A 24,061-nucleotide genomic window follows, 5' to 3' on the forward strand; every position below is an offset into this window, starting at 1 on the left:
CGTGTCCCTGCCTTTCGCTGTAGACCTAGCCGTTGTTCCCGCTGAGGGCGAGAATGCACTCCTTGCCCCTCGGCTGTGGGTTTGGCCCCGGGACCCGCCTCGGACACTAGAAGGAAACGGAAGTGACAAGGTGCCACCGTGAGCCTGGGCCTCCGGGGACCTTGAAGTCACGTGAGCCGTGTCGTGTTTGTTTTGAGCCACTGAGTTTGGGGATGGGGTTTATAATGGACTAAAAGCCAACCGATACACTCTTTTTCGTACAGTGAAGAAATGTGGTGGAACTTAAACAGGAAAAAAATACTATTACTTGAAGAAGAATTTCCTCTTTGTTTGCATTGGCTAGCTCACCGAGTGATTGAGTTAATTCTGATTTGCGTGACTTGCTGGAATACAGGCCCTTGCCGGCGTGGTCCAAGGAGACAGTGCGTGTGCCCCTCACTCCACAGAACTGGGGGTAGGGCCTCCCAGTCAGCGCCCGGGGCGCCAGGACCGCCAGGAGACCTGCACCGTGGCGGGAGCGCACGTGCGGCCCCTTCTCGAAGCCCCTGAGCGTGCTCCGTGTGTGGCGGCGCGGTGCGGTCCGCAGCATCGGCGGGCCACTCGTGTGAAACCGAGGGCACCCCACCCCAGCAAAGGCGCCTCAGCCCAGCCACCAGCAAGGCCACGGAGCACCGGGGGACACTTCACCTCCCGCTGTCCGGGGCGCCGCCTCCGCGCACGGGCCCCTTTGTCCTCTCCGGTGGGTGGAAGCCTGCTGTGTGCCTATGGGGCCTCCCTTCCCGACCAGCAGGGAGGACACGCCCCTGTGTCTCAGCCCTGCCTTCTCCCCGCATGGCTGTGAGGGTTCGTGGACTCGGGGTCCACTCTCTCCCTCTCTCTCTGTCCCCTCTTCCCAGACACCCGGGACCTGTGTCTCATACCTGCAAAGGTATCAGGCAACCCCACCGGGCAGAGACGGGTTCTCCACCCCAGAGGGGCTCAAACCGTCTCACCAGGGCACTGAAACTGCCTGTGCGGGTCACTAAGCCAGGGTGCGACCCCGCTGGTCTGGCTGGTGATCCCTGCTGGTCAGGAAGCCGAGGCCTGGCAGCGCGGGCCTCCTGAGAGCCGCGTCCCCAGCCCCAGTGCCTGCGGGGATCCTGGGCTCCCAGCAGGAGGCCCTGCCCTGCCTCCGAGGGGAGACCCTCCCTTGGCACCGGACTCCCCTTCCGCAAGAATGGCTGGTTTCCCCAGCCATTCTTGAGCCGCAGGCACGCACTGCCAGGAAACGGACATGAGCGCGGCCCGTCACCCTTCCGCAGCCTCACGGCCAGCCGGCGCTGCTCTCCCGGGGGCTAGAACCTCCCTAGTTGTGTCTCATTAAAGCCAATCAAACTGCTGGGTACAGACGGGAGGCCTGTCTGCCTGAAGCCTGACTTTTCTCTTTAAATCCATTCTGACGGTCATTTCCCTCCACGGCCCCGTCTCATACAAGCTTCCTGTGCTAAAAGAAAAGCTCCTGCAAAATGTCATTTATTTTCCCTACAGAGTTTATAGCCCGTAAGGCCTATGACTGGGAGTAACCTACTTTAACTCCAACAATTTAATAAAACCTTTAAACTCGGAGACTTTTCCAACCCTGTTTTCAGGTAGTCGGTGCTGGAAGACCAGTGTCCGTCTGTGCGTCCTGTCTTTCTGTAGGCCGGGCCCTTGTTGAGGCCCAAGTGCACCCTCGCCCTTCGGTCACAGGCGGCTGAGCCCAGAGCTGCGGAACCCAGTGAGGCCCCCTGCGAACGGGCTCTGCGAGGGCCTTCCAGAACCACGCTCTGCCAACGCTCAGGAGGGCCAGGTTCTCACCCGCTCGTGAGAGGCTCGGGATTAACACCTGCCCACTCGAGGCCGAGGGAAGCCACACCCCCGCCTCACGTGCGGCTGCTCAGCCCTGGCTCTGGCTTGCGGCCCGTGGGCGGGAGGCTCCCAGCTGGGGGGTTGGGGGTGGAGCATTCTGAGCAGCAGGGCTGGCCTGGGGTGGGGGGAGAGATCTGGCAGAATGTGACCCCGGCCCCTTGTCCCCCCCGGGGCCTGTGCTGCCACAGTGACACACGGGACTCAGCTCTCTTTAAAACAGATCAAAACGCCCCTCTCCTAAATGACAGAAGCGGGCACAGGCTTTTGGCCACTGCACAAGTGCCCCAGTGAGAGCCACTCCCTGTCCTGAGTACCAGGAGGTGGGGATGGTGGGGGCGCAGCCCACGGCCAGGCAGCTCCTGGGGGTAGGGCGCCCCTCCCGGCCATGCTCCCCTCAGCGCACACCTGAGATGCGTGGAGTGTCCCTCCTTTCAGAATTCGTGGGGACGCCACCGGCAGTCATGGTTTCCAGTCCCAGGGAAACCTCTCCCACTGGCCAGGGAGTCCGGCCTGTAGCGTTGTCACCGAAGAAACCGTCCACACCGAATGGTTCCAACCACCCAGTCCCACTGCTACTGCTGCCAGCAACAGCTCCTCAGGGGCCAGAGTTGGGGCGGCGGCCGTGGGAACCCCAATAGTCCGACAGGCAGGAACGTCCGGGCTTGCTGGGACGGCGGCAGCAGCCTCGACCCCCATCTTGCCACGCGTGGTGCACACCGTGCCTGTGTCGTGGGTGCCCCCCCACCGCACCCCAGAAAGGGGGCCGCAGGGCGGCTTCCTGACTTTCCACGGCAAAGAGAATGGTGGGCGAGGCCAACCCACCTCACATGAGTGTGTGAGGGACCGTCTTGGCGACACAGTGGTAAAGGCCTGCGCCAGGGACCAGGGTGACGGCCCTTCCCTCCCCCGGAGGGCGCAGGGGCTGGGGCATGACATGGCCCGCTTGCCCACCGCTCGGAGAGCCCCACCGCGTGGGCCCGTCCAGAACTGGTCGTGGGCCTCACCTTCAGAAAGGTGTTTCCCGTTCCTGCCGGGCGAGGGGGCATCGTGCGACAGTGGAAAGAATGAGGGGAGGGACAGACCTACCGACGGCTGCGGAAAGAGGGAGCCAGAGGCAGCGCAGGGAAAACAGAGTCTCGGGTGACACACAGATGTAAAATTCCCTAGCTAAGGGCAGCGCCGCAGCAAAATGCATATGCATGTGACGAAGAGTGGCGTTTGTACTTTTCCATTAATTTTCAAAGGGCTTGACCTCCTAAAGAAAAATTTCTGACTAAAAGGGGTTTTCCTCGCCACTCAGTGCCTTCTGCCACCGGGTCCCACAGCGAATCGGGGCCCTGTGTCTGGCCCCCAGACGGTTGCCACGGAAATGACAGCGGCACACACGCTCCTTTCCTGGCCCGCCGTGGGGTCCGGCAAAGAACATGATTAAGCTGTCGGAGAGCCTCCCTGGGCACCATCGCGCCTGATAAGTAAGAGTTTCCAAAAAAACGGTGACACATACGGGAAGGAAAGTAGATGTTTACCTCACCCTGAGAAATCCCTTTTGATTCATAGACTGTCTGTGTGCCCGAAACAGCAGAAACCATCCCTCTCTCTGCCCAGACTCTTGCCCATTCCCAGACAAGTGCGTGGGCGGGGGGCGAGGAGAACTCCCCGGTGCTTGCCGGGGGGCTCCCAGCGCTGACCCCGAGGGGATACAGGACACTGCTCGAGGGCAGAGGCAGGGACAGAGCGAATGAGGGGGAGGCCTTCGAACCATCTTGAAGGAAACCGAATACCCTACTTGAAAAGACAGTCACAGCGTCAAAGCCCCAAAGACCCCCAGCCTCTCACAAGGGGCACCAAAGAAGATTCTCAGAGCCTGAGGCCCTCCACGGCCGGGGGCGTGACACTTGATTTGTGTCACCTGTTCCCAGCAAATGAGACGGAGATCCGGAGGTCCAGTTTCTCCGGGCAGGAGCTCTGGCTCCCCCTGGGACCCGCTGGGTGGCTCTGGTCCACACCGAGGGCCCGTGAGGAAGCGCCGCTGGACGGAGCCGGTCAGGGCTTTTCCCACGTGGCTGCAGACGGAAGAGCCGACGGGCAGCAGCCAGGGTTCAGACGGCCGTGTGGGAGAGACGCTCCCGGCCTTTCACCACGGTATTTGCTCCCGGTATTCAAATTGCCATGCTCCCAAGTGGCAATTCGAAAGGGTTACAGCCTCTACCTTCCATTCTTCTAGTTAAAAACATCCTCTCTAGTGTCTGTGTGCTTGCTGGTGGGCGTGTAAGTTATTACAACCCATTTGGAGATCAGTTGGGAAGGAACCTGAAAAAGCTGAAGATGCAGACTGCGTGTAGCTCAGAAATTGTACTAGCAGGTGACTGCTACGGACCGGCTGGATGGTGCCCCCCGCCCCGATGCATGTGTAAAAGCCCTAGTCCCCCCATGACTGCATGGGCAGATGCGGTCTGTAGCAGGTGATCAGGGTTAAGTGAGGTCACACGGGTCAGGCCCTGAGTGACAGGGTGAGAAGAGAAGAGGAGCTCTCCCGGCCACGTGGACCCAGCTGGTAGATGACAGTCTGCAAACTGGGGAGAGGGAGCTCCGGAGCCTGCCGAGGCCGGCCCTCTGCACTCAGGCCTCTGGCTTCCGGAACTGGGAGACGACAGACTGGACACCAGCCCGCCCTGGCCCTTGGTCTCGACAACTGGCTGAGACGGTGGCTGTCCAGGAAGGCTCTTACCCAGGCGTCCGTGGGGGCATCGGGTGTCTGTTACCGCGCCGCCGCGCCTGACAGCGAACACGCGAGGACAGGCTGACTTCTCCTGCAGAGAAACAAACTGTTCGCACACCAGGATTCTCTAGCACCGTTGAAATGAAGCAGCACTAGCACGCTAATGTAAAAAGCAACCTAGGTGCCCATCAGTAAAGGAATGGATCAAAAATCTATGGTACATTCACACAATGGAATTCTATGCAGCAGAAAGGAAGAAGGAGCTCCTACCCTTTGCAACAGCATGGATGGAGCTGGAGAGCATGATGCTAAGTGAAACAAGCCAGGCGGTGAAAGACAAATACCACATGATCTCATGTATAAGTGGAGCCTAATCAACAAAACAAACAAACAAGCAAAATATAACCAAAGACACTGAAACAGAGGACAGGCTGACAGTGACCAGAGGGGAGAGAAGAGGGAATTTCACCCCATCCCAGGGGACAGTGGGAAGGGTTCACGGGAACAAACTTAAAGGACACCTGGACAAAAACTAGGGGGAGGGTGGTAATGGGAGGGAAGTGGGGAGGGTTGGGGGGTGGGCGGGATTGGGAGTAAAAGGGAGAAAACTGTACTTGAACAATGATTAAAATAAAATAAAACAAAGCCTCAGAATTGTGGTGCGGAGCGAGAACGCCAGGCTGAGGAAGGACAGGTGTGGGTGCGATCACGGAGACTGTGAAGGCCCTGGAACAGCGGGCCGTGACCCGAGGGGTGCGCCCGGCTGTGTGAAAGCACAGACGAGTGCCTGGAAATGGTGCGCCCCAACGGCTCCCGAGAAGAGAGGAGAAAACGGTAGCGGGGCCAGAGGGGAGCTTTTGCTGTGTCTGTAAGTGGTTTATTTCTTAACGAGAAATGGGATCTGTGCTGACTCCAGGAAGCCGTGTGCACCCTCTGGGTCCGGCTGGCAAATGCACGGTGCTTGCTGCCTTGTTTTCTGTGGGCTTCGAGTCGTGCCCAGACAGAGGTTTTTCGTGTCGCCTGGGAGTCCAGTGGTGGGCACGACAGGGCTGCGCAGGCACAGGCGGTGCTGTGGGTGCCGTGACAGAGAGCCCGCCGAAGGCCGGGGGAGCCAGCCCGCGGGTCCCGTCCAGTTAGACAGCGACTGGAGGGTTCGAAACTAGTTTTCTGTCTCTTCCCACAGCGTGCTCTGATGTCTGTTCATTGCGTGCTGCGGAGACAGAGTCTCCAACGTCGTCGTCCAAGCCGGAAGTGACCCAGGTCTCGTGCACCGGCCGCAGAGCATGTCCACACCCATCGGGCCCTTCCTGTCCCCCGGGTCGTCTCCACGGGTGCCGTGTTGCCCGTTTTACTTACTCACCGGCGTCGGCCCTACTTAGGAGAATCCAGATTTTCCACTTTCGGGAAAGAAGATATAAGAAAACAAGACTACTGATCGGCACGTTTTTTGAAATACTTGAAAAGGTGGCAGAAGCTTTAAAATGGAGGTTTTACTGACTGTAAATTAATGCTGTGTGACAGATGTTGATTAGGCATTGCTGTTCTTCGTAAGACAGATTTTGTAGTACCATTCGATGTAGATGTGCAGCAGGAGAAGTCGTCCAGTTTTGTACTCAGTGTCCAAGTTAATCCAAACACTTGGGTTTTTGAAAAGTGAGGGAGAGAGGGTTCCAGTACGTAGTATGGGGACAGTGGGTGCAGGGAGGGTCCAAGGACATCGAGTGTCATTGCTGAGACACCTGATGCGCCCAGACACGCGCGGGAGTGCCTCATGTGTGGGCATGCCTCACTCGCGGGCATGCTTCACGCGTGCGCTCCATCAGTTTTGCGTGGTCGGGGCAAGGAATTTTGCTGCGTTAATTAGGTAGTGGCAACTCGCTCCAGACGCTCAGTGGAAATTTTCAACATACGTCTCATGAAACATAGATCAGTAAAACTTGGAGGAGGAGGACTGAACTTCTCTTGAGCAGTGACAACAACAGACAGCTTAAGCCGCATTCCACGGCGCACAGGTGCCAGAGACACACAGCTGAGGCGAGGTGGTGTGCGCCCACACACTGCAGGTGAGAAGACGGGCTGCTCCCGTGCAGGTGCGGTCTTCTCCGGCCGCCTGGGTCTGCAGGCCCTCTGGAGCGCGCCCCAGAGTATGCTCTTCGGTTGCTCACACCACCAGAACACTTATTTCTATTTGTCCCCTGCCCCCGCAGCAAAAAAAAAAGCTTCAGCTTCCTGCTCATATGATTGGTCAAAATTCATTTCAAATCCTGTCTTGATAAGATTGGTCCTTAAAATACTCCCTTCTTTTGACGCACCGGCCGTGGGCTCTGAGCCCTCTGGCCAGATGCCTCCGTGATGGCCCCTCTGGATTGGTGGGCGGGCCGTCTCCACTCTGGCCCCTCGGCTGTCGGGCGCTGCTCCGGACGCGCAGTCAGGGGGCTCAGTGAGGGACAGCACGGGGTCCCTTCTCACATGTGCAGGCTGTTTTAGCTCTGATCTTTTCTATGATCTGATGTTTGATTAATCTACAGTACGTTCCCAAGAGAAGTAAAAAAGACTTCTATACTTCTAATAAAAAAACAGAAATAATGTAGTACAGTGTAGCTATGTATTTTTTCATGAGTTTAAAATTCGTTTAAAAGCACCTTCTTCCAGAACATAATTTTTTTTACCGTGATGCTTCTTTGTTTATATATCGTTAATCCCTTTGAATGTGTCACTTTCCACCAAACAGAGTCTATAGATGTCATTTGAGAAGTGTGAACCAAAAGTGTTCCATTCTCAACGAAACTGGTACATTTGGGGCTAAAACCAATTAAGTTTCATTTCTGAAGACTCGGAGCCTATGTCGCCATGCATCATACAACACGAGAGGTGCCACAGTGCACAGGATGAACACCGCCCTTCCTTCTGCTCGATGTTGTCCTGGGGGAGGCTTGTTGGTACCACGTGGGCACCTCATTTATAAGGATTTAGGCGTATCGCATGAACTTGGACTTAATTTCTAATTTTGTACAAATTCTCATTCAAGGACATGGTCACTGGTGTTGAGAGAGAGGGGAAGGGGGAGAGAGAGGGAGAGAAACATCGATGGGAGGGGAAGAATCGGTTGCCTCATGCATGCGCCCAACCAAGGGCTGAACCTACAACCCAGGCACATGCCCCGACGGGGGACCAACCCGCAACCTTTTGGCGAGCGGGATGACACTCCACCCAACCGAGCCACCGGCCAGGGCTGTTTCTGGCCTGTTTTTACGGTAGCTTCTGCACCACATTTTTAAAAGCAGTTGAATTGAATGTTTTACCTCTTCTTATGTAAGTTATGAAAGGTGTGTTCGTAACAACTCAAACCACGTGTAGCTACGGTGCAGGAGAGCAAACCTCTTCGTGCGCCCCCGGCTCACACCCGCCTCTTCCGGAGGCAGCCAGTGTCGGCAGCAAGTGAGTCCCGCCCGTCATTGTTATATGAAACCTTCTAAAATAAGAGGGAAATGCCAAACATCCTCAAAACTAGATTGGAGGGAAAAATGGGTTTTTTCAGGCTTCAAGTCACGCATCTTCCTGCTGATAAGTCTAGGGCTCCCCTACATTTCCAATATTTTACATTGGTTTTATTGATAAATGACATTTTTGACTTTTTATTCACACAGGTAATTAGTTGCCAAGGAAGTGGGTTCCAGACTAGTTGAATTTCTGTAACTTTTCTCAAGTTATGTGCCTGATAAATTACATCTGTAACTTGGACCTTTTACAAAATCCTCCCACTAATTTATGTTGCTCAAAATGAGCTGAAATCAAAGCACACCCTCCCTCACCACACTGGTAAGACCTCAGCGCCCTCTAGTGGTGAGGTCTCCACGCTCCATCGTGCGGGACCAACTCCCTGGTTTGAGCGGGTAACATTCCTCAGGTTACTAAGACTTGTACTTCTCTAGGTCATTCATTTAACGCATATTTAAATTACACTCGACACTTTTGTGTTAAAAGGAGCCATCAGCAAGAACGCAGGGGGCAGCGATGCGGGGGACGACGCCCGTACATAAAACACCACGGCCGTCTCCGATCTGCCGGGCTACCGGCCTGTGCTGACGCCGCTCTCGGCCGCGGCAGGGCTCTCCCGCTGCGTGTACGGGGGCAGCACCCGTTACTGGACGTGGCGATTTCACCGGAACCCTGGGGATAAAATGAGCTAATGCGAGGGAAAGATTGAAATGCAGCCTCCTGGGTTCCAAACCAAATACAGCCTCTCGCTAGGAGCAGGTTGGAACGGGAGGGCGGCCCGAGGGTCTGGGACTGGAGAGGAAACTTGATCGAGAGCAGGGATTCGAATGAAGTGAAACACATCCCATGAGTCTCCTGCTCCCCCCCACCCCCCACCACCGGCTGACTCCTGAGTGACAGGCGTCCTGGGCGAGGCTCCGAGAGACCCGGCAGAAACGGCCCCCGGGGAGAACAAGGCGCTGACCAAGCTGCCTTACGTGGCCGCGTCCGTGCTGCCGCGGGTGCACGCGAGTTCCAGGTGTAGGGGGTGGGGGAGGGCAGGACACCCCGCGGCTCCCAGTGGAGACACACAGTGTCGCGCCCTAGGAGTGAGCCCTCCCGCCCTCCTCCCCCACAGTCCAGAGTCGCTCCAGCGCTTGTTGGTCTCGTCTCAGCGGCAGCAGCTCTTCTGACGGGTGGGGGGCGCTGCCCCCTCGGGGTTCCGACGTGCATCTCCGAGATAACAGTGCTGTGGAGCATCTTCTCATTCATCTGTCGGCCACCTGCAGGCCGCCTTGGGAGCAGTGCTTTTGTCCTCTGCCCACCTTCTGATCAGCTTTGGTTCTTCAGGTGGGGCGATTAAAGTTAACGTTTCCCACAAGCCTCTCTCGCTGCAAAGACCGTTACTCAGGTTTAGGAAGAGTGTGTGCCCCACAAGTGGCATCTGCCACCTACTTTCGGGACCAGCAGTCACAGCACTTCTGCCCCTGCCGTGTCAGAACTGCCAAGGAGACACAGCACAGTCAGGGACTGGAGGGGACAGAGCTTTGCCCTCCCGGGGGAGGGCAGTGGGGGACCGGCCTCTGCAGCGAGTGTGGGCTGTGGGGGCCGCAGGTCCCTCCCGGAGCCGCCTCCTGCTGGACAGCAGACCCCGTCCGTCCTCTGTCTGAGGGGAGAGGCCCTGGCCGGGTGCCACAGGACACGCTCCCTGCAGCAGAACAAGAGGGTGCGTGCTGAGTCCGCAGCGGGGACTGTGGCTCTCAGCAGCGCTCCAGCACGAGCTGGGAAGGCGCTCTCCTCGGGAAGCGGCCTGGGCTGGGTCAACGCCTGCGTGTAGGCGCCTGCCTTTCCCGACAGACCGGCTGCGTCACAGAAGACAGAGACGGCGAAGTTACAGGGGTCAGGGGACTCGACGAGTTAGAAAATACACTCATCCCAGGAGTTTCTATCCATAGGGAGGCAGCATATCGAGACGCACAAAGTTCAGAGTCCATGTTTGATTTAGTATCGATGGGTAACTGAGCAACTTGTAAACCGAAGTTCTCTGAACTTTTGTTCCCTCTTTTGTAGTGGGAGCTCATGCTCCCAGCTTCCCAGCTGTAAAATGCTCGCTGAGATAACAGGCGGAACCCCTCCCTGGGACACCAACACTAAATGCATGAGCGCCAACTCGCAGGGAGCCCGGGGACACGAGTGCTCTTGGAACTGCTGCAGAGGAAGGAGAGAGCAAGTAACGCAGTTGCCGTAAAGTTTTATTTAGTGCCTTACATATCTGAATACGTGCTGAAAAAGCAGACGTCCCTCAGTTTTTAAAGAGCTGACCGTAGGGAAGGAGAAAATAACGGAGAGTGGCGCTGGTTTGCCACATTCCTCTGCACGTGGGGCCCGTTCCACGAAACCCAGGAAGGACCACAAGCCTCTGCAGCTGGGCCCTAAAAGCAGCAGCTGGAACTGATTCTGCGCGTGGGTGCGCTCCTGGTCCGAGGGGGTGGTTCCAGCGAGTCTCGTGGTCATAGACGTGACGACACAGTGGCAGAGGCACGTGACTTCTCACGCGGCTTAGACGTCCAGAGACCCACTCGGGCCCAGAAACCGAACACTGACCGTGAATATTCAGATATTGTGAAACTGCACAACAAATACACGCCCGCCAACTTCCAGAAGGAACACAAACAACAGTATTAACAAAGACTGGTCTTCTGCATCATTCTCAAGAACTCTTCCTCGTTTATTTCCCCATCCCCATCACGGTCAGCTGCATCCAGCATTTCCTGTAGGACAAAATGGAAATATGTAAAATCTATTAAAAATGAATAAGGATATAAATGAATATTCAAGTATATACTTCATGAAACAATTTTATTTTAAATGTGCTTATGAGTACAATTGAGGCTATAACTGTAACTTATACAAATGATTGTATATAACGATACGTGTAAATTATAGTTGTACAAATAAGTGAATTTTACCTGAAGTTCGTCATCTGTTAAGTTTTCCCCGAGCTCCTGAGCCACCCTCTTGATGTTGTTTAATGTTATGCCCCCAGTGTCATCGTCATCGAATAATTTGAAAGACTTCAGCAGTTCTTCCTTCTCATCTTTTTCACTCTTTGAAAACAGAAACGACGGAGTGTTACTGACCTTCATTTATGCTGTGAGGCTGCACTTGCAGGCCTGTGAGGGGTGGGGCAGCGCTACCCCGGGCAGCTGAGCTCTGACTCGCTCACTGCTCCGCCTTTACAGCCGCGCCAGTGCGCTCACACGCGGCTCGGCGCACTCGCACCTGTGCACTCGCACCCGGGGCCGCTGAGGCCGGAGAGGCGCAGGTGGTGAGGAGGGTGTGTTTCTTATTGACCCCAGCAGGTGAGCGCCACTGCAAAAACGTGAGCTCCGCGGGAATAAGGACGTTGTCTCACTCAGTTTCCCAGAAGAGTGCCTGGCGAAAACAGGCACTCAGTGAGTGTCTGTGGAATTCCAGGCTTCAAATTGCCGGCCCCACCCCCCGCTCTACCCGTACAGCCCGTTTCCTAACACAGAGCCTCTTCTGCCCGCTGGACGCCCTTCATCGCTACCCCAAAACCATCTTTGATGTTGCGGGTCCCGTCTAACCCAGCGTGTCTAAATTCCTCTATGAAACCTTTGGCTGCTCTGACCAAAAAAATGTCAAAGGCTATTACTCGTATTTCTTGAAACACACAATCCCTACTATACCATTTTCACACTCATTATGGCAAAAAAATCTTCAAAATTAATGCTGCCAGTTCTTTCTTTGTCGATTTCAGCTATTAGTTTTCTAACTTCTTCTTTCTTTGGTTGAAATCCCAAGGCATGCATTGCAATCTGAAATAGGAAGCATATAAATTATGAGATGCCACAATCTCATTCCTAGCTTTTAAATTACCTATGAGTTACTAATCCCCCCCCCTCTCTGCCTTTTTACCATGGACAAGTTATAAACCCAGAAAGTCGGGTCAGCAGACCTTCTGACCCTACTGTGCCGTGGGATGCATCACTGTCACCCCTGAGCTTTGGACAGTTAGTTCATTTCTACAACGAGAATCAAATGCTCAACAACATGTCGTTTGGTGAGTGTGAGGCGGCTGTCTGCACAGAAGGGGCCTGATACCCAGCTCCCAGAGGGCTACCGGTAAAGACTTCAGAGATTGCCACGAATAAATGCTACGATTTTGAAAACATCTCAGAATTAGAAGTAATTTCTGCACCTTCAGCTCTTTTACATCTATGGTTCCAGACCCGTCGATATCGAATAGATCAAAGGCCTCTTTAATGTCTTGTTTCTGAGTTTCAGTCAGTTCAATCTTTGCCGCTCTTTTCTTCCGTGGGTCTGAACTTGCGCGGTTGTTGAATGCCTGTAGTAAATACACGCGTGGGTGAAAGGCAAGCTATGTAACCAGGAAAGTTACCAGAACCAGAATAATTGAAGAAACTGATGTGAACTGACTGTATGTGAGAATCGTTGTCCAACACCCTCTTCTACTATCTAGGGAACCCCAACAGTATGCCCCCTTTCCCTGCTAACAGTTTGGCTTTGGTTGTTAATATCTTGACGGGAAGCCTGTTTTTGTGGTGGTGGTTTTGTGTGTGTGCGCTTTTTTTTTTTTTTTTTTTTTTTTACCAGTTAGGTTTTTCCTTCTAGTCAGTGCCATTAGAGGAGAAGAGGCAAAGGCAGGCATGCTGGAAGGGGTGTCGGAGCGCAGTCGGCCGTACTGGGTGAATCTGAAAAGTGGTATTGTGGACACCTTCACTTCCGTTTTGCCAAAATGTCTCATCATAAAACTTATTTTGTGGGATATGCTTGATGGGAACATGATACCCTTTCCCACCTTCTTGCCCTACGTTCCTATGTCATAGGCGAAAAACTCTTCCCAGGGGCCTGAGTAAGAATACTGGTGGGGCCAGTTCTCGTGCCCAGGGAAGGTGGGGTCATCCTCCTGCTCTTCGCCATTTTCCACGGGCAGGCGAGGCCCGAGTGGCTCCGGGGCCTCTTCTGCAGCCTCATTTGGGCACAGCGTCGTCCCCAGCTTCGGGGTGAGAAGCAGCGGCGGCAGAGGCTGCAGCCGGACTCCGCCTCCCGCGCCCCAGGTAGCCAGCGTCACGCGCGCTAACGGGCGTGGCGGCGGCCGCGGCCGGGTCTCGGTCCCCGGGCGGCCGGCACACCGTGGAGCAACCTTCAGGATCCCTAGCTTCCCGGCAGTGCAGATCTCGTCGGCTCCTCCTAGGGGCTCAGGCCCTCCAGCGGTGTCAGCCTCTTAGTCTTTGTGTTGAACCCCTTTCCGGCCGAAGCGTGGTTTCCGTTCCCAACGGGGAACCTATCCTAGGCTGGAGGTGCGAGCGGCGGGCCGGGCTGAGGAAGGGAAACGAGCTGGAGCACCGCTCCTGTGTCCCTAGCGTGGCGCACCGTGCGCTGATTCGGCAACAGGAGGAGGGGTGACTAATGACCCTTGAGGACTGTAAAAAGGAGGCGAGTAATACGTGGCACGATCTGAACAACATTCCTTCCTTGCTCCGGGGAGGAACCTAAGCCTCAGCCCCAGCCGGAGGTTACAGCCGCGCACTCACCATGTCGCCCACCGGCGCCCACCGGCGCCCACCGGCCTCCTCGCCCGCCACGCAGCCGGGCACTAAGTAACCTGCTCAGCTCCCAAGCCGTTGCTAAGGCCGCCGTTGCCGACCTCAGGCAGCCCCTCCCACTCAGGTTTGCCACTACTGATTGACAGTCACTTTACCCAGTGGTCAGAAAAGAAGGCTCTAAGGCCGGCCCACTCTTCACTATTGACCAATAGCATGACTCCTTGCCTTGCCAACTACCATTCAGCGGAACTTTCGGTCTGGTTTCCTAGCAACCAGGGCCAGCCACCGGCCTGCGCGTCCCCTTTCGCACTTGCGCAAATTGTGTGCAGGGACGAGGGGCGATTACGGTCGCGCGCCAGGGTGTCCCTGTGACCCCAGACCCTGTCTGACGGTGGGAAGCGGGCTGTGGAGCCCGCCGAGGGGCTGGAGAACAGAGCGAGGTTAGTAACGAGGTGCTTCCAGCGGCTGCTCGGTCTTTGGTGGGGTCGGAGGGAGCCCTTGTTTTTCTGACCATCCGACCCGGGAAAGGGCGAGAATGGAGGGCCCACCGGGCCCGGGGCACATGGTCCAGCTTTGGCTCACCGCCGGCGCGTTGGGCAGAGGAGGAGGGGACGCGCCGCTGGACCGTCCTCGGCCTCCGCGGTGCCTGCGGCCGGGTTGTTGATCGCTTGCCTCCTCCCTGGTTCGCGGGGGTTTGGTGCGGTGCGGGGGCGTGGTGCGGGGGTACTGTGGGCCTCGGGGGCACTGTGGGCCTCAGGTGCCCTGGAAGCCTCCCTGCCTGGGACAGAGGGTGTGCGTGTTGCTGCGTGTATCTGCGGAGGAGGACTTCGGCCCCACCCACGAGTGCGTCTGCACACACACACACACACACACACACACGCTCACCCCCACCCCCACCCATCCCATTGGCAGAACCCCAGGATTTGGCCAGCAGTCCAACCACATCCTGCCTAGATCCACAGTCTAGATCCATAGTCTCGAGTGGGGCACAGGTGCCTAATAATCCGACTGACTGATCAACGGCCGAGATTCCGATGTCCGTATACCTTTTAGTGTATATACCTTTTGCCAGCATAAAGGCTGGCAGTAAAGCTGCTGTCCGCGGAAAACTCTGCTGGCGCTGGCGCGTGGCAGAACTCCATCAGACTGCGTCGGGTCAATGCCGGGAAACGTCGCTGGCCTGGCCGTGCTCTTCATCTCTGAGAGGATCCATTTCACCACCCCCTTCACCGACTTTGCCTTTGTCCACTCAGCTTCTCAGAAGAGGGGGATTCTCGTTTGAGTTTTTATTTTATGTTAATTATAGCAAGTTTGCAGTCTCTTCAAAGTAATAATTTAGGAGCTCTTCTAAATTTAGGAATGCTGAGACTTTTTTAAGAAAGTTACTGAAACTTGGGATGGATTCTTCAAATGCTGAAATAGATCTTGTGAATATTTGATATCAGTTTTTGCTTGTAGATTATTAGTTAAAATAGTTCATTGTCTCCGTTAGGAAACCTTTTTTCACATAGATAAATACCAACTAAGTTTTAGTAGCCTGTGGCGCTTTCCTTTTGCTCTCAATTCTGTATGACTTCCCCACTCACACCTTGGAGGTGAAACATAGTGCAGAGAGGAAACCGCAAACAGACTCTGACACCTGAAGAAACCAGGCACATCCCCGTGATATTCCTCCAGAGAAATACACAAGTGGCCAAAAATCACCAGAAAAGATGTTTAAAAGCGTTAGTCATGAGGGAAATGTGAGCCGAAACCACAGTGAAATATCACTTTAAACCCATTAGGATGTCTAAAGTGAAACAAACAAAAGAAGGTAAGTTCTGGTAAACACAAGGTTGAGTGGTGCCACCCCCCCAAATTTCTGTCCATTCAGAATCTCAGGAAGTGGTTTTCTTTGGAAGCAGGGTCTTTGTAGACATAATTACATAAACTGAGGTCACATCAGATTCGGGTGCCCCAAACCCAGTGACTATCATCCTTTCAAGGAGGCCGCAAGGATGAGAGGCAGAGATCGGAGCTGTGCCGCCCGAAGCCCGACACTCTGGGAGCGACCAGGAGCTAGAAGAGTCAGGATCCTTCCCTGGCGCCCTGGGAAGGAATGAAGACCTCGATGCAGCTGCCACGGGACACAGCGGGGCAGTGCCTCGGAAAGTTCCCCCTGCACCTACCCTGAGATCGCTCCTGGTGCGTAGCCAAGGGATTGAGCGGAATTGTCTACTGAAACACTGGCACTCAAAGGCTCACGTTGCACTAATACACAAGTGGAAGCAATAACCGGAAGGCCCTCGGAGGGATGGATGGGTCGACAGAACAATGCGCACACACTGCGGAGTGTCACTGGGCCTGGAAAGGGAGTGGTGTCTGGACCCTGATGCGGACCCCGGCCCACGGGGTCCATGTGTTGTGGCTGCGGCTGCAGCTGTGACTGCAATGAACAAATGCACACGGACTACAGAAGTCCCGTGGAGAAAAGGACAGCACGGCTGCTCTCTGGGTGAGAGAGGGCCCCAACCCCTGCCTGGACAGGCTTCTGTTGCTTTTCTGGGCACATTACATCGAGGATGGTCCTCATTTACTATGCACAGGTTTGCTTTAGGTGGTTACCTTTTACCGATAACAAAGGAAAGAATGTTGCTAATTACTGAGACCATTTGACCCCACTCAGCGTGGTGTTTTTGTGTTTATTTCCAGCTGCTCCCAGGTCTGCTTGGAGTCGAGCTGGATTTCTTCAAGGTCACTGGCTCTGCAAGGTGAGTAAGATGACCTACAAGAGGGACCAGGGCTTTGAGGGTGACGGCAGTAACTGATGACTGGGAGCGAAACCGGGTTAGCCAAGAATCAGCATCGCAGGGTGAGGGGGAGGACCGCAGAGGCGGTGGGGGGTGGGGCGATTGGGGGGGCAGCTGCAAGGCTTGGTGGGTTGTTTTCCTACTCGGATGCTGCCTAGGGTTATGCCTGCGTGTATCAGGAGTGATTTTTATTCCACAAAAGAGAATGTGAACGTGGGTTCAAAGGGTCTGTTACATGTTTTCCTGGAGTGTACTGGTTTTTCTCCTCGGTCCCCAACAGTCGTAGGAAGCTGCTTGCGGGGAGGGGCTGGGTTCCCACCTCCTGCTGGTTGCGGGTGTGTCTGGAGCCTCAGCCCTTGCTCCTCAGCTTCTGGGGTGAGTCGAGGTGCCACTGGAAGGCAGGGAAACCCGGGGAGTCGTGTGCTCCTCTGTAGTGTGGATTCAGGAGATGGTGATGAAAGTGTTACTTGGAGAATTACAGTGTGTTAGAGGGAGAAGTTCGGATTATCTGCCGTTTTAGCTCTAGTGCGTTCACTGAGAGCTCAGACCCACGAGACAGCTTCCCAACTAAGTGACACTTTGTTTGAAAAGTTCTTTTTATTGGGCTAAAGTCTTTCTCTTGTAACTTCTTCCTGTTAGTTTTAGATGTGAATTCTGAAAATTATGTGGGAAAAGTCGAATTGCTCTTGAACTTCCTTTAAATATTGCTGTTTTTCCTTCTGATACTCTAATTGCTGACCAAATCCATCCTCTCCCCTCCATCCCCCTGTGCCCTTCTCATCCAGTGACTAGGGGTGTTCTTCACGGCCACAGCCACCTTTTCAGTCCCGGCACTGCTGGCCCCCACACTGCTGGCCCTGCCGCCGCTGGCCCTGGCCGAGTGCCGATGGGCCCCAATGCAGGGGGCAGCGGCAGCAGCGCAGCGAGTGCTTGGGATGCACACGCCCTGCACCAGGCACTGTTCTAAGCCTGGCACTCATTCCTTCTCCTGACGACATTGGGCAGTGCAGGCCGTGAGGGCCCAGGTATCTGTCTCCAGCAGAGTAGCTAGGAGGCTCGCCAGAGGCTGTGCCGTAGAGCTGAGCTCAGACCCGGGCTTCTGGATTCGGGGTGCGTGCCCACCCACTGAGTCCAGCTGTTTCTTAACCTCTCCCTGAAAGCCCTCCCACGTGCCGGGTGCCGCGGCCGGGTCGCCAGGGACCTACTGCCCTGCGGCGCAAGCCCTGCCCTCCTCCTGAGCTCTAGCTCCTGCGGTTCCCACGCCCTGTACCCCCCCAAAGTCCGATTGCTTGTCTGATGCCAGCGCCCGGGAGTGTTCACACGTATGTGCCTCTCCTGCCGCCTCCTCCAACATGCCGGCTCTTTCAGATGGCTCTCCAAGACTCGTTTCCGGCCTCGCTGCCTCCTGGAGACCATGCCTGTGGCTTGCCTGATCACGCAGCAGCCCCCCGCCCCGTGGAATGAAGGGTTCGCCCGCCGGCACGTGCCCCTCCACCACTGCACGGCCGCGCGTAAGGGAAGCTGCAGGATCCAGAAACCCCGCAGAGGCAGGGGTGTGCCTCCCTGCTCCTGGTCGGCGTTCCCAACCGTGAGCCGCCCTGGGTAACGTCCCAGGTGTCCACTGCGTTTGCGGGCGATGGCTCGCCGGGGCGTAAGCAGGAGGTGGCACGTGGGGCTGCAGCAGCTGGCCTCCTTTGCACACGCCGGGAGCAGTCTCCTGGGCCCGGTGAGGTCGCCCAAGTTTGTGGTGGACGGAGAGGGCCCCGAGAGTGTGTTAGTCAGCTCCGCGGCCAGGCTGCTGGAAAGGCTGGATCTGAGCAGCGCGGTGGGCCAGCTCCTCAGGGAGGCCGTGCGCGCGCAGACTGACGCCTACGGGACCGGGGCCGGCACCCTCCTGTCTCTCGCCGGGGCCTGGAGCAGCGCGGCCGCGGAGTGCCTTCACCTGGGGGTGCCCGTGCCGGCCATCGTGTCGGGGATGTCAGAGGGCCTGGCCACCTGCCTGGAGGAGGTGGTCGCCCTCCAGGTCCCTCTCCACACAGTCTGTGACCAGACAGACAGCACACAGATGCCCGCCGGACCCGGGCCAGTGGGTGTCGGCGTGGGCCCCTTCCCACAGTCCCCTTTGGGGGCCGGTTTGATGCCGAAGGAGCGTGGCCTCCACGGCACTGCCCCTCAGGCGTCGGCCACTTCCAGTTTTTCTGGGACACCCGGTAAATCGGCTGCACTTTTCAGACCTCAGGCTGCGGCTGGAACAGATAACGACCCGGCACAAACCGCTCCCACTCCGAGAACCAGCCTGCGCGCAGCCCCCGGCTGCAGAAAGCCCGCGCTGACCCACAGCAGGCACTGCTGTCGGGCCGGGGGCGCTCCCGGGACGACGGGCAGACCAGGTGGCGGTCTAGAGCAACGCGCGGTGACTCCCCGCGCCCACACCTGCAAGGATCTGGCCGAGCTGGCGGCGGGTCTGAGCCACGGAGACGCCAGCAGCATGACGTTGGCGGAAGCGGCCCTGCGGCTGCAGCGCCGGCAGGCGAGCGTGCGCCAGGGCGGCGGGGCGGTGCCGCTCACGTTTGACGTTTCTAGAGTCTTCACTTGCTGTTTACCAGGTTTACCGGAAGCTGCTTCCTGCGTCTGCGCGGGCTTTGTCACTGCTGTGTCGGCAGCTGGGACCCCGGTGCCCGAGGACGTGCAGAACCGGCCCCTGCGGGTGGTTCTCATCGAGGGGGACCTCACGGAGAACTATCGCCACCTGGGGTTTAACAAGCCTGCCCGTGCCCAAACGGTGTCAGAGAGCACGGAGACGCTCCGCCAGGACGGCGCGGAGGAGCTGTGGGCGGATCGCGTGCTGCAGGTGTTAGCGCAGTTCCGCGTGCACCTGGTCCTGGCGCGGGGAAGCGTGTCGGAGCGGCTCGTCGCGAGGTGCGCCCGCAGTAAGCGGCTGCTGATAGGGTGGGTGGACGGCACGGTGCTGCAGGCCTTCGCCGAGGCTTCTGGGGCCGCGCAGGTGGCCTACGTCACGCAGGTGAACGAGGACGCCGTGGGCAGTGGGGTCTGCGTGGCCTTCTGGAGCGGCCCCGCCGGGGGTGCTGGCGACGGGGCCGGCAGCAGGGCGATCGTGCTGCAAGCAGAAGGGGTGAATTTGGTCACCGCGGTGCTCGCCAGCCCGGCGGCTGCGCAGCTGCAAGCCAAGGAAGACGGGTTCTGGGCCTGCGCCCGCCGTCTGCACCACGCCCTGCAGGAGCAGACGGTCTTCCTCGGAGGCGGCGCCTTGGAGTTTCTGTGTCTCGGCCACCTCCAGGTTCTCGCGGAGCAGCCTGCGACCGAAGGAGACCGCGTGCGTTCCGGAGGGCTGCCGATCGCCGCTGCCCCGAGGCCGGCCGCGTGCCCCGCGCTGCTCAGACCGACCGTGCTTCGCGGCCTGGCGAGCGGGTGGCGCCAGTACCTCTCGACTCTCGCGCGGAACGCTGCCGGTCGCTCGTCGGCATTTGAAGCCGAGACCTTCATTCAGCGCCACGTGCAGAGCGCCGCGGACTCCGGCTCCCCGTCGTCTTACGTCTTGAACGAGTACAGCAGACTGAGTGGGGGGATTTTGAGCCCAGGCCACTCCAGTCACCCGGACGGGGGCCCGAGGGTGTACGACACCGTTACGCCGAAAGTGGAGGCGTGGCGCCGCGCCCTGGACCTCGTGCTGCTGGTGCTGCAGACGGACAGCGAGATCGTCACTGGGCGTGGCCACACGCAGGTGCGGCCGCAGGAGTCTGAGGGCTTTCTGTTTCTGTAGCGCCATTGTCTGAGCCTTTGGGAAGTGATCTTCGTGATGTGTCCTGCTGATCACAGGTTTCCTAGTGGCCCAGTCATCGTGCCTGACGTACCAGCTGTCCCCGAGAAGAAAATAATTGGTGTCTGTCATTGACTGTACGAGGTCGCGTCACAGGGGAGGACCTGGGCGTGGGCACGTCCCCGCATTTACAGTGCGCAGGGCCCAGCCTGTGCGCTGTCCGGGCGGAGTGTTACTTCGCCGTCAGGTTGTGCGGCGTAGCAGGAGCCTGGGACACAGACCCCCATGGAGATGGGGCAGGTCCTCCTGCTCACCCAGGAGGTGAGCCGTGTGCCCAGGGCCAGCCCGGCAGCCTCACCCAACGGTGCACTCTCGGGCCTGCCCTGATGCGGTCGCGGCCAAACCTGGTGTCTGGGAGTACGCTGCTGGAGGGCGGCTCGGACTAGGCGGACAGCCCGGGTGTTCGGTCCATACCAGGTGCACGCCCTCGGTCTCGCGCCGCATTAACGAAGGCTGCCGCCCGCCCCGGACAGCACGACGAAGCCAGTGCGCAGCGCTGGCCTCTGCCACGTCCCCCACGGTCGTGAACTTAGCCGGCTGAAAGTTCCAAGGACCCCTAGGCCTCTTTATTATCCAGAATGTAGTCTGAGACCAGGTATGCACTAGGACCCATGACGGGCGTTGTGACTGACCACCTGATCTTGGGTGTCATTGCCAGAAAGTTCCAGGACAGCAGCGCCACCAGGGGGTGGAGAGAGCTTCCTCCCACGCCCTCTTCCCCACGCTCAGCCTGTGGCCCCCGCAGGCCCCGCCCCGGCCCCTGCCTCGGGGCTTGTTGTGAAACCTGATTGGGAGCACCTGTACGTGGACTTGATCGCATCACACAGGTAGTGCCACTGAGCAGCTGCAGCCTCTGGTGTCGTGCGGGGCGAACCCTGAGGGGACTCAAACGTGTGGGGGGGTGTGACTCAGTCATCCTCGTGCTGGGGTGAAAGACCAGGATTTCGGTTTAATGTTTGCCCTAAATGCGATCACGTGACCACCTTCCCCAGATCCTCATCCCAGTTATGAATACCGTCTGTGTTCAGAGTTACAGTGATAACACTGAGTGTTGAACAGTGTTTAAAAATAAAATACGGTCCATTACTTGAGTAGATGTGGACACTTTTACTCTCCTGCATGCTTTTAATACTTAGTTTTTGTTAAAATACTGCCCAGGTCATGTGTGCCACTGACATTACTGTGGATAGCCAGCCACCTCACTTTGTGTGGTAGGGTTTATTTTTTGTGAAGTTGGTATTTGCATGTATTATCCAGTAAAATCTCACACTTTGAAACTAGGAGTGCCGGTGTGATGCAGATTTACCGTGAACCGTGGCTTGGCTCACGAGAGTACCTGTTTCCTCTAGTGGTTGTGTCACGAGGGCAGACGCAAAGTCAGCGTCTCGGTTCAGGCAGCAACTCGGTGCGTTCGGTCTGTGTGTGTGAACTCCCCTGACGCAACTGACCCTCCGTTGTCCTCACGGGTGTCTGTGGGGACACAGCCTCCATTCCGTGGCCACCAGGCATGCAGCCCTGAGAGACCCTGGGCCACTCTGACCCCAGCCCCCACCCCCCCAACTAAACAGAGCCGGGGACTGCCCCCCAAACCCACACGAGTAATTATTGGCTTTGAAATAGGGTGGGGGGTGGTGACGCTGAGACTTTAAACAAAGTAACATTATACTTGAGTGACATGCCCGCAAACATTGTGAAATGCCTTTCAGCGAGCCATTCTAAAATACCCACTGTCTCTGTCACCTTAAAATGAGCTCTCACCCGTGGCCTCAGCAGTATGTCTCTGTGGCCCCTTCAGACAGTGAAGGTGTCTGTCTGGATGAGAGGCTCTGCCCCTCCTGGGCCGACTCCCGGGACAAGGAGGTCCCCATCCGGGGAGCAGTGGGCCTTGGCCTGGAGCGTCTGTGGGGGTCTCCCTCCCCGGCCCCCGGACCGGGCTGGACAAGCCCTCACTTTGCATCTGATTCTGTCGCCGACCGACCTTATTTCATGTTCTGGCACCTTCTCCTTCCTGAACGCTTTCTGTGTCTCCAACCGGCCAGGCCCCAGTCTTTTCGCCTTTTTTTCGCTCTCTCTTTTTTCAAAAGATTTTATTTATTTATTTTTAGAGAGGGAAGGGAGGGAGATAGAGAGAAACATCAATGTGTGGTTGCTGGGGGTCATGGCCTGCAACCCAGGCATGTACCCTGACTGGGAATCGAACCTGCAACACTTTGGTTTGCAGCCCGAGCTCAATCCACTGAGCTACACCAGCCAGGACATTCCAATTCTTATTATATCCCCTTGATGCCCAGCAACAATAATAAAGGAGCAAAAATAAAAGTCTCTCTTTCACACACACACTCTCCTAACATCAGTACCCTTGGATGCAATACATTTTCTGAGTATTTGTTTGTTGAACACTACATATTTTTAAAAAGTTCCACAGACAGAGAGATCAAAACAGATACAAGAAACGAACAGATACAAGATACACTTTGGTTCGCAGCCCGCACTCAATCCACTGAGCTACGCCAGCCAGGGCCACGCCTTTTTCTCTTTAACTGTGGATGCCTCTTCCTCTCGCCCCGTTCACACCTCCATCCTGGGGCTTTTGCACACGCACACAAACGCACGCGCATCTCTCACTGCGTCCCGGCACGCTTCTGTGTGTGTGTGGACGCAGAGGTGTTCTCCGCAGTCCGTGATGGGGACCACACTGACCACGCTGCCCCGTAGCCTGCTTCCGTCAGGCAGTGCGTGAAGACGTTGCCCCAGCGTCGTAAGTAGGGCTCAGTAGCACGTCCTCAGCGCCGTCACGTCCTTCCAGCAGCAGGACCCGCTGCGGTTCACTGCACCCGTCTCCCGGCAGACGCCGAGTTCCGTGCCAGGGCGGGCGCTGTCCCCGGCCGGCTGCAGCCAGTGCGCCTGTGGCTGCGTCTTCCTCTTGCTCGTCACTGTGTCCCTTGGGTGCATTTTCCACGGATATTGAGTCAACAGGTGGGTGGACATTTTAGCTTTCCTTAGATATTTCTGCCAGATTCTTCTTCCAAAGTTTCTGCAAATGAAAGTGTCATTTCCACGGCCATTGTCCACACTGGACATTAGGAAGCTTGTTTGAAGTTTGGGCGAAAATGCAATCTGCTCTTCGTAAACCTTCCCTTATTAGTGAGGAAGGAAGGGCAGTAATACTGCTCTATGTTCTTTAGCATTGGAATTTCTGTGTCTCCGTCCTTCGGTGTTACGTTGAGAAAGGGCTTCCCGACCCAGGATTACGCTGCAGTTGCTGGCACAGACGTCTCGTTACTTTATGGTCTTATCGTCCTTCCCATGTAAACACTCAGTCCGTCTGGACTGTGTCTGAGCGGACAGCACGAACTCGAAAAGAGCTCCTTCCGAAAGGTCGCCCGCTCGTCCCAGCGTCCGCTCCAGCAAGGGCTGTCGTTGCCCTCTCAGCTGCTTCTCCGCGGGGGAGAGGAAATGCCTACGGGAGGGACGTCCCGGTGGCCGAGAGACACTCGCGTGCCTCTCTAACGAGGTTCTCATGCCGGTCGGCCTTGTCATTCCTGCCTGCTGCCGCGGCTCCGGGCCCTGCTGGGGAAGGAATGTGGCAGAAACTCGTGGCTCTGACGGTGAGGGTGGCGAAGGCTGCGTCCCTGTGTACCGTCCCCCCAGACTCCGGAGAGCCCCTCTCCCACAGAAGGCGGGGGCGGAACTTGACTCTGGGAAACCTGAAGGATTTCTTCCCTTTGACCTGTAGGTGGCAGGCTTCCACTCTTGCGCT

The 24,061-nt window shown here is 56.8% G+C and overlaps 2 protein-coding genes across 2 annotated transcripts; one reads left to right on the forward strand and one right to left on the reverse strand.

The window, feature by feature from the left end:
- Positions 1-10,320: 10,320 nt before the first annotated feature.
- On the reverse strand, positions 10,321-13,747 carry LOC114504025 (centrin-4-like). Its single transcript, XM_028521659.2, has 5 exons — positions 13,663-13,747; positions 12,306-12,452; positions 11,794-11,922; positions 11,053-11,190; positions 10,321-10,854 (listed from the first exon to the last, which is right to left on the reverse strand). The coding sequence occupies exons 1-5, from the start codon at positions 13,663-13,665 to the stop codon at positions 10,765-10,767; spliced, it is 507 nt and encodes a 168-aa protein (XP_028377460.1). The 5' UTR covers positions 13,666-13,747; the 3' UTR covers positions 10,321-10,764.
- A 3,755-nt stretch (positions 13,748-17,502) lies between these two features.
- BBS12 (Bardet-Biedl syndrome 12) lies at positions 17,503-21,645 on the forward strand. Its single transcript, XM_028519095.2, has one exon. The coding sequence runs from the start codon at positions 18,100-18,102 to the stop codon at positions 20,242-20,244; it is 2,145 nt and encodes a 714-aa protein (XP_028374896.1). The 5' UTR covers positions 17,503-18,099; the 3' UTR covers positions 20,245-21,645.
- Positions 21,646-24,061: the final 2,416 nt, after the last annotated feature.

Source organism: Phyllostomus discolor, chromosome 8 (assembly GCF_004126475.2).
Source record: "Phyllostomus discolor isolate MPI-MPIP mPhyDis1 chromosome 8, mPhyDis1.pri.v3, whole genome shotgun sequence".
Classification (NCBI taxonomy): Eukaryota; Metazoa; Chordata; class Mammalia; order Chiroptera; family Phyllostomidae; genus Phyllostomus; species Phyllostomus discolor.

What these genes read in the sequence shown, in the direction of transcription:
- LOC114504025 (XM_028521659.2), bottom strand. An exon ending in CCATAATGAGTGTGAAAATG is followed by an intron (nt 11,191 to 11,793) that starts GTATAGTAGGGA and finishes CTGTTTTCAAAG; the next exon opens with AGTGAAAAAGATGAGAAGGA. An exon ending in TAACAGATGACGAACTTCAG is followed by an intron (nt 10,855 to 11,052) that starts GTAAAATTCACT and finishes TTTGTCCTACAG; the next exon opens with GAAATGCTGGATGCAGCTGA.
- BBS12 (XM_028519095.2), top strand. Translation starts at nt 18,100, where the DNA reads ATGGCTCGCCGGGGCGTAAGCAGGAGGTGGCACGTGGGGCTGCAGCAG.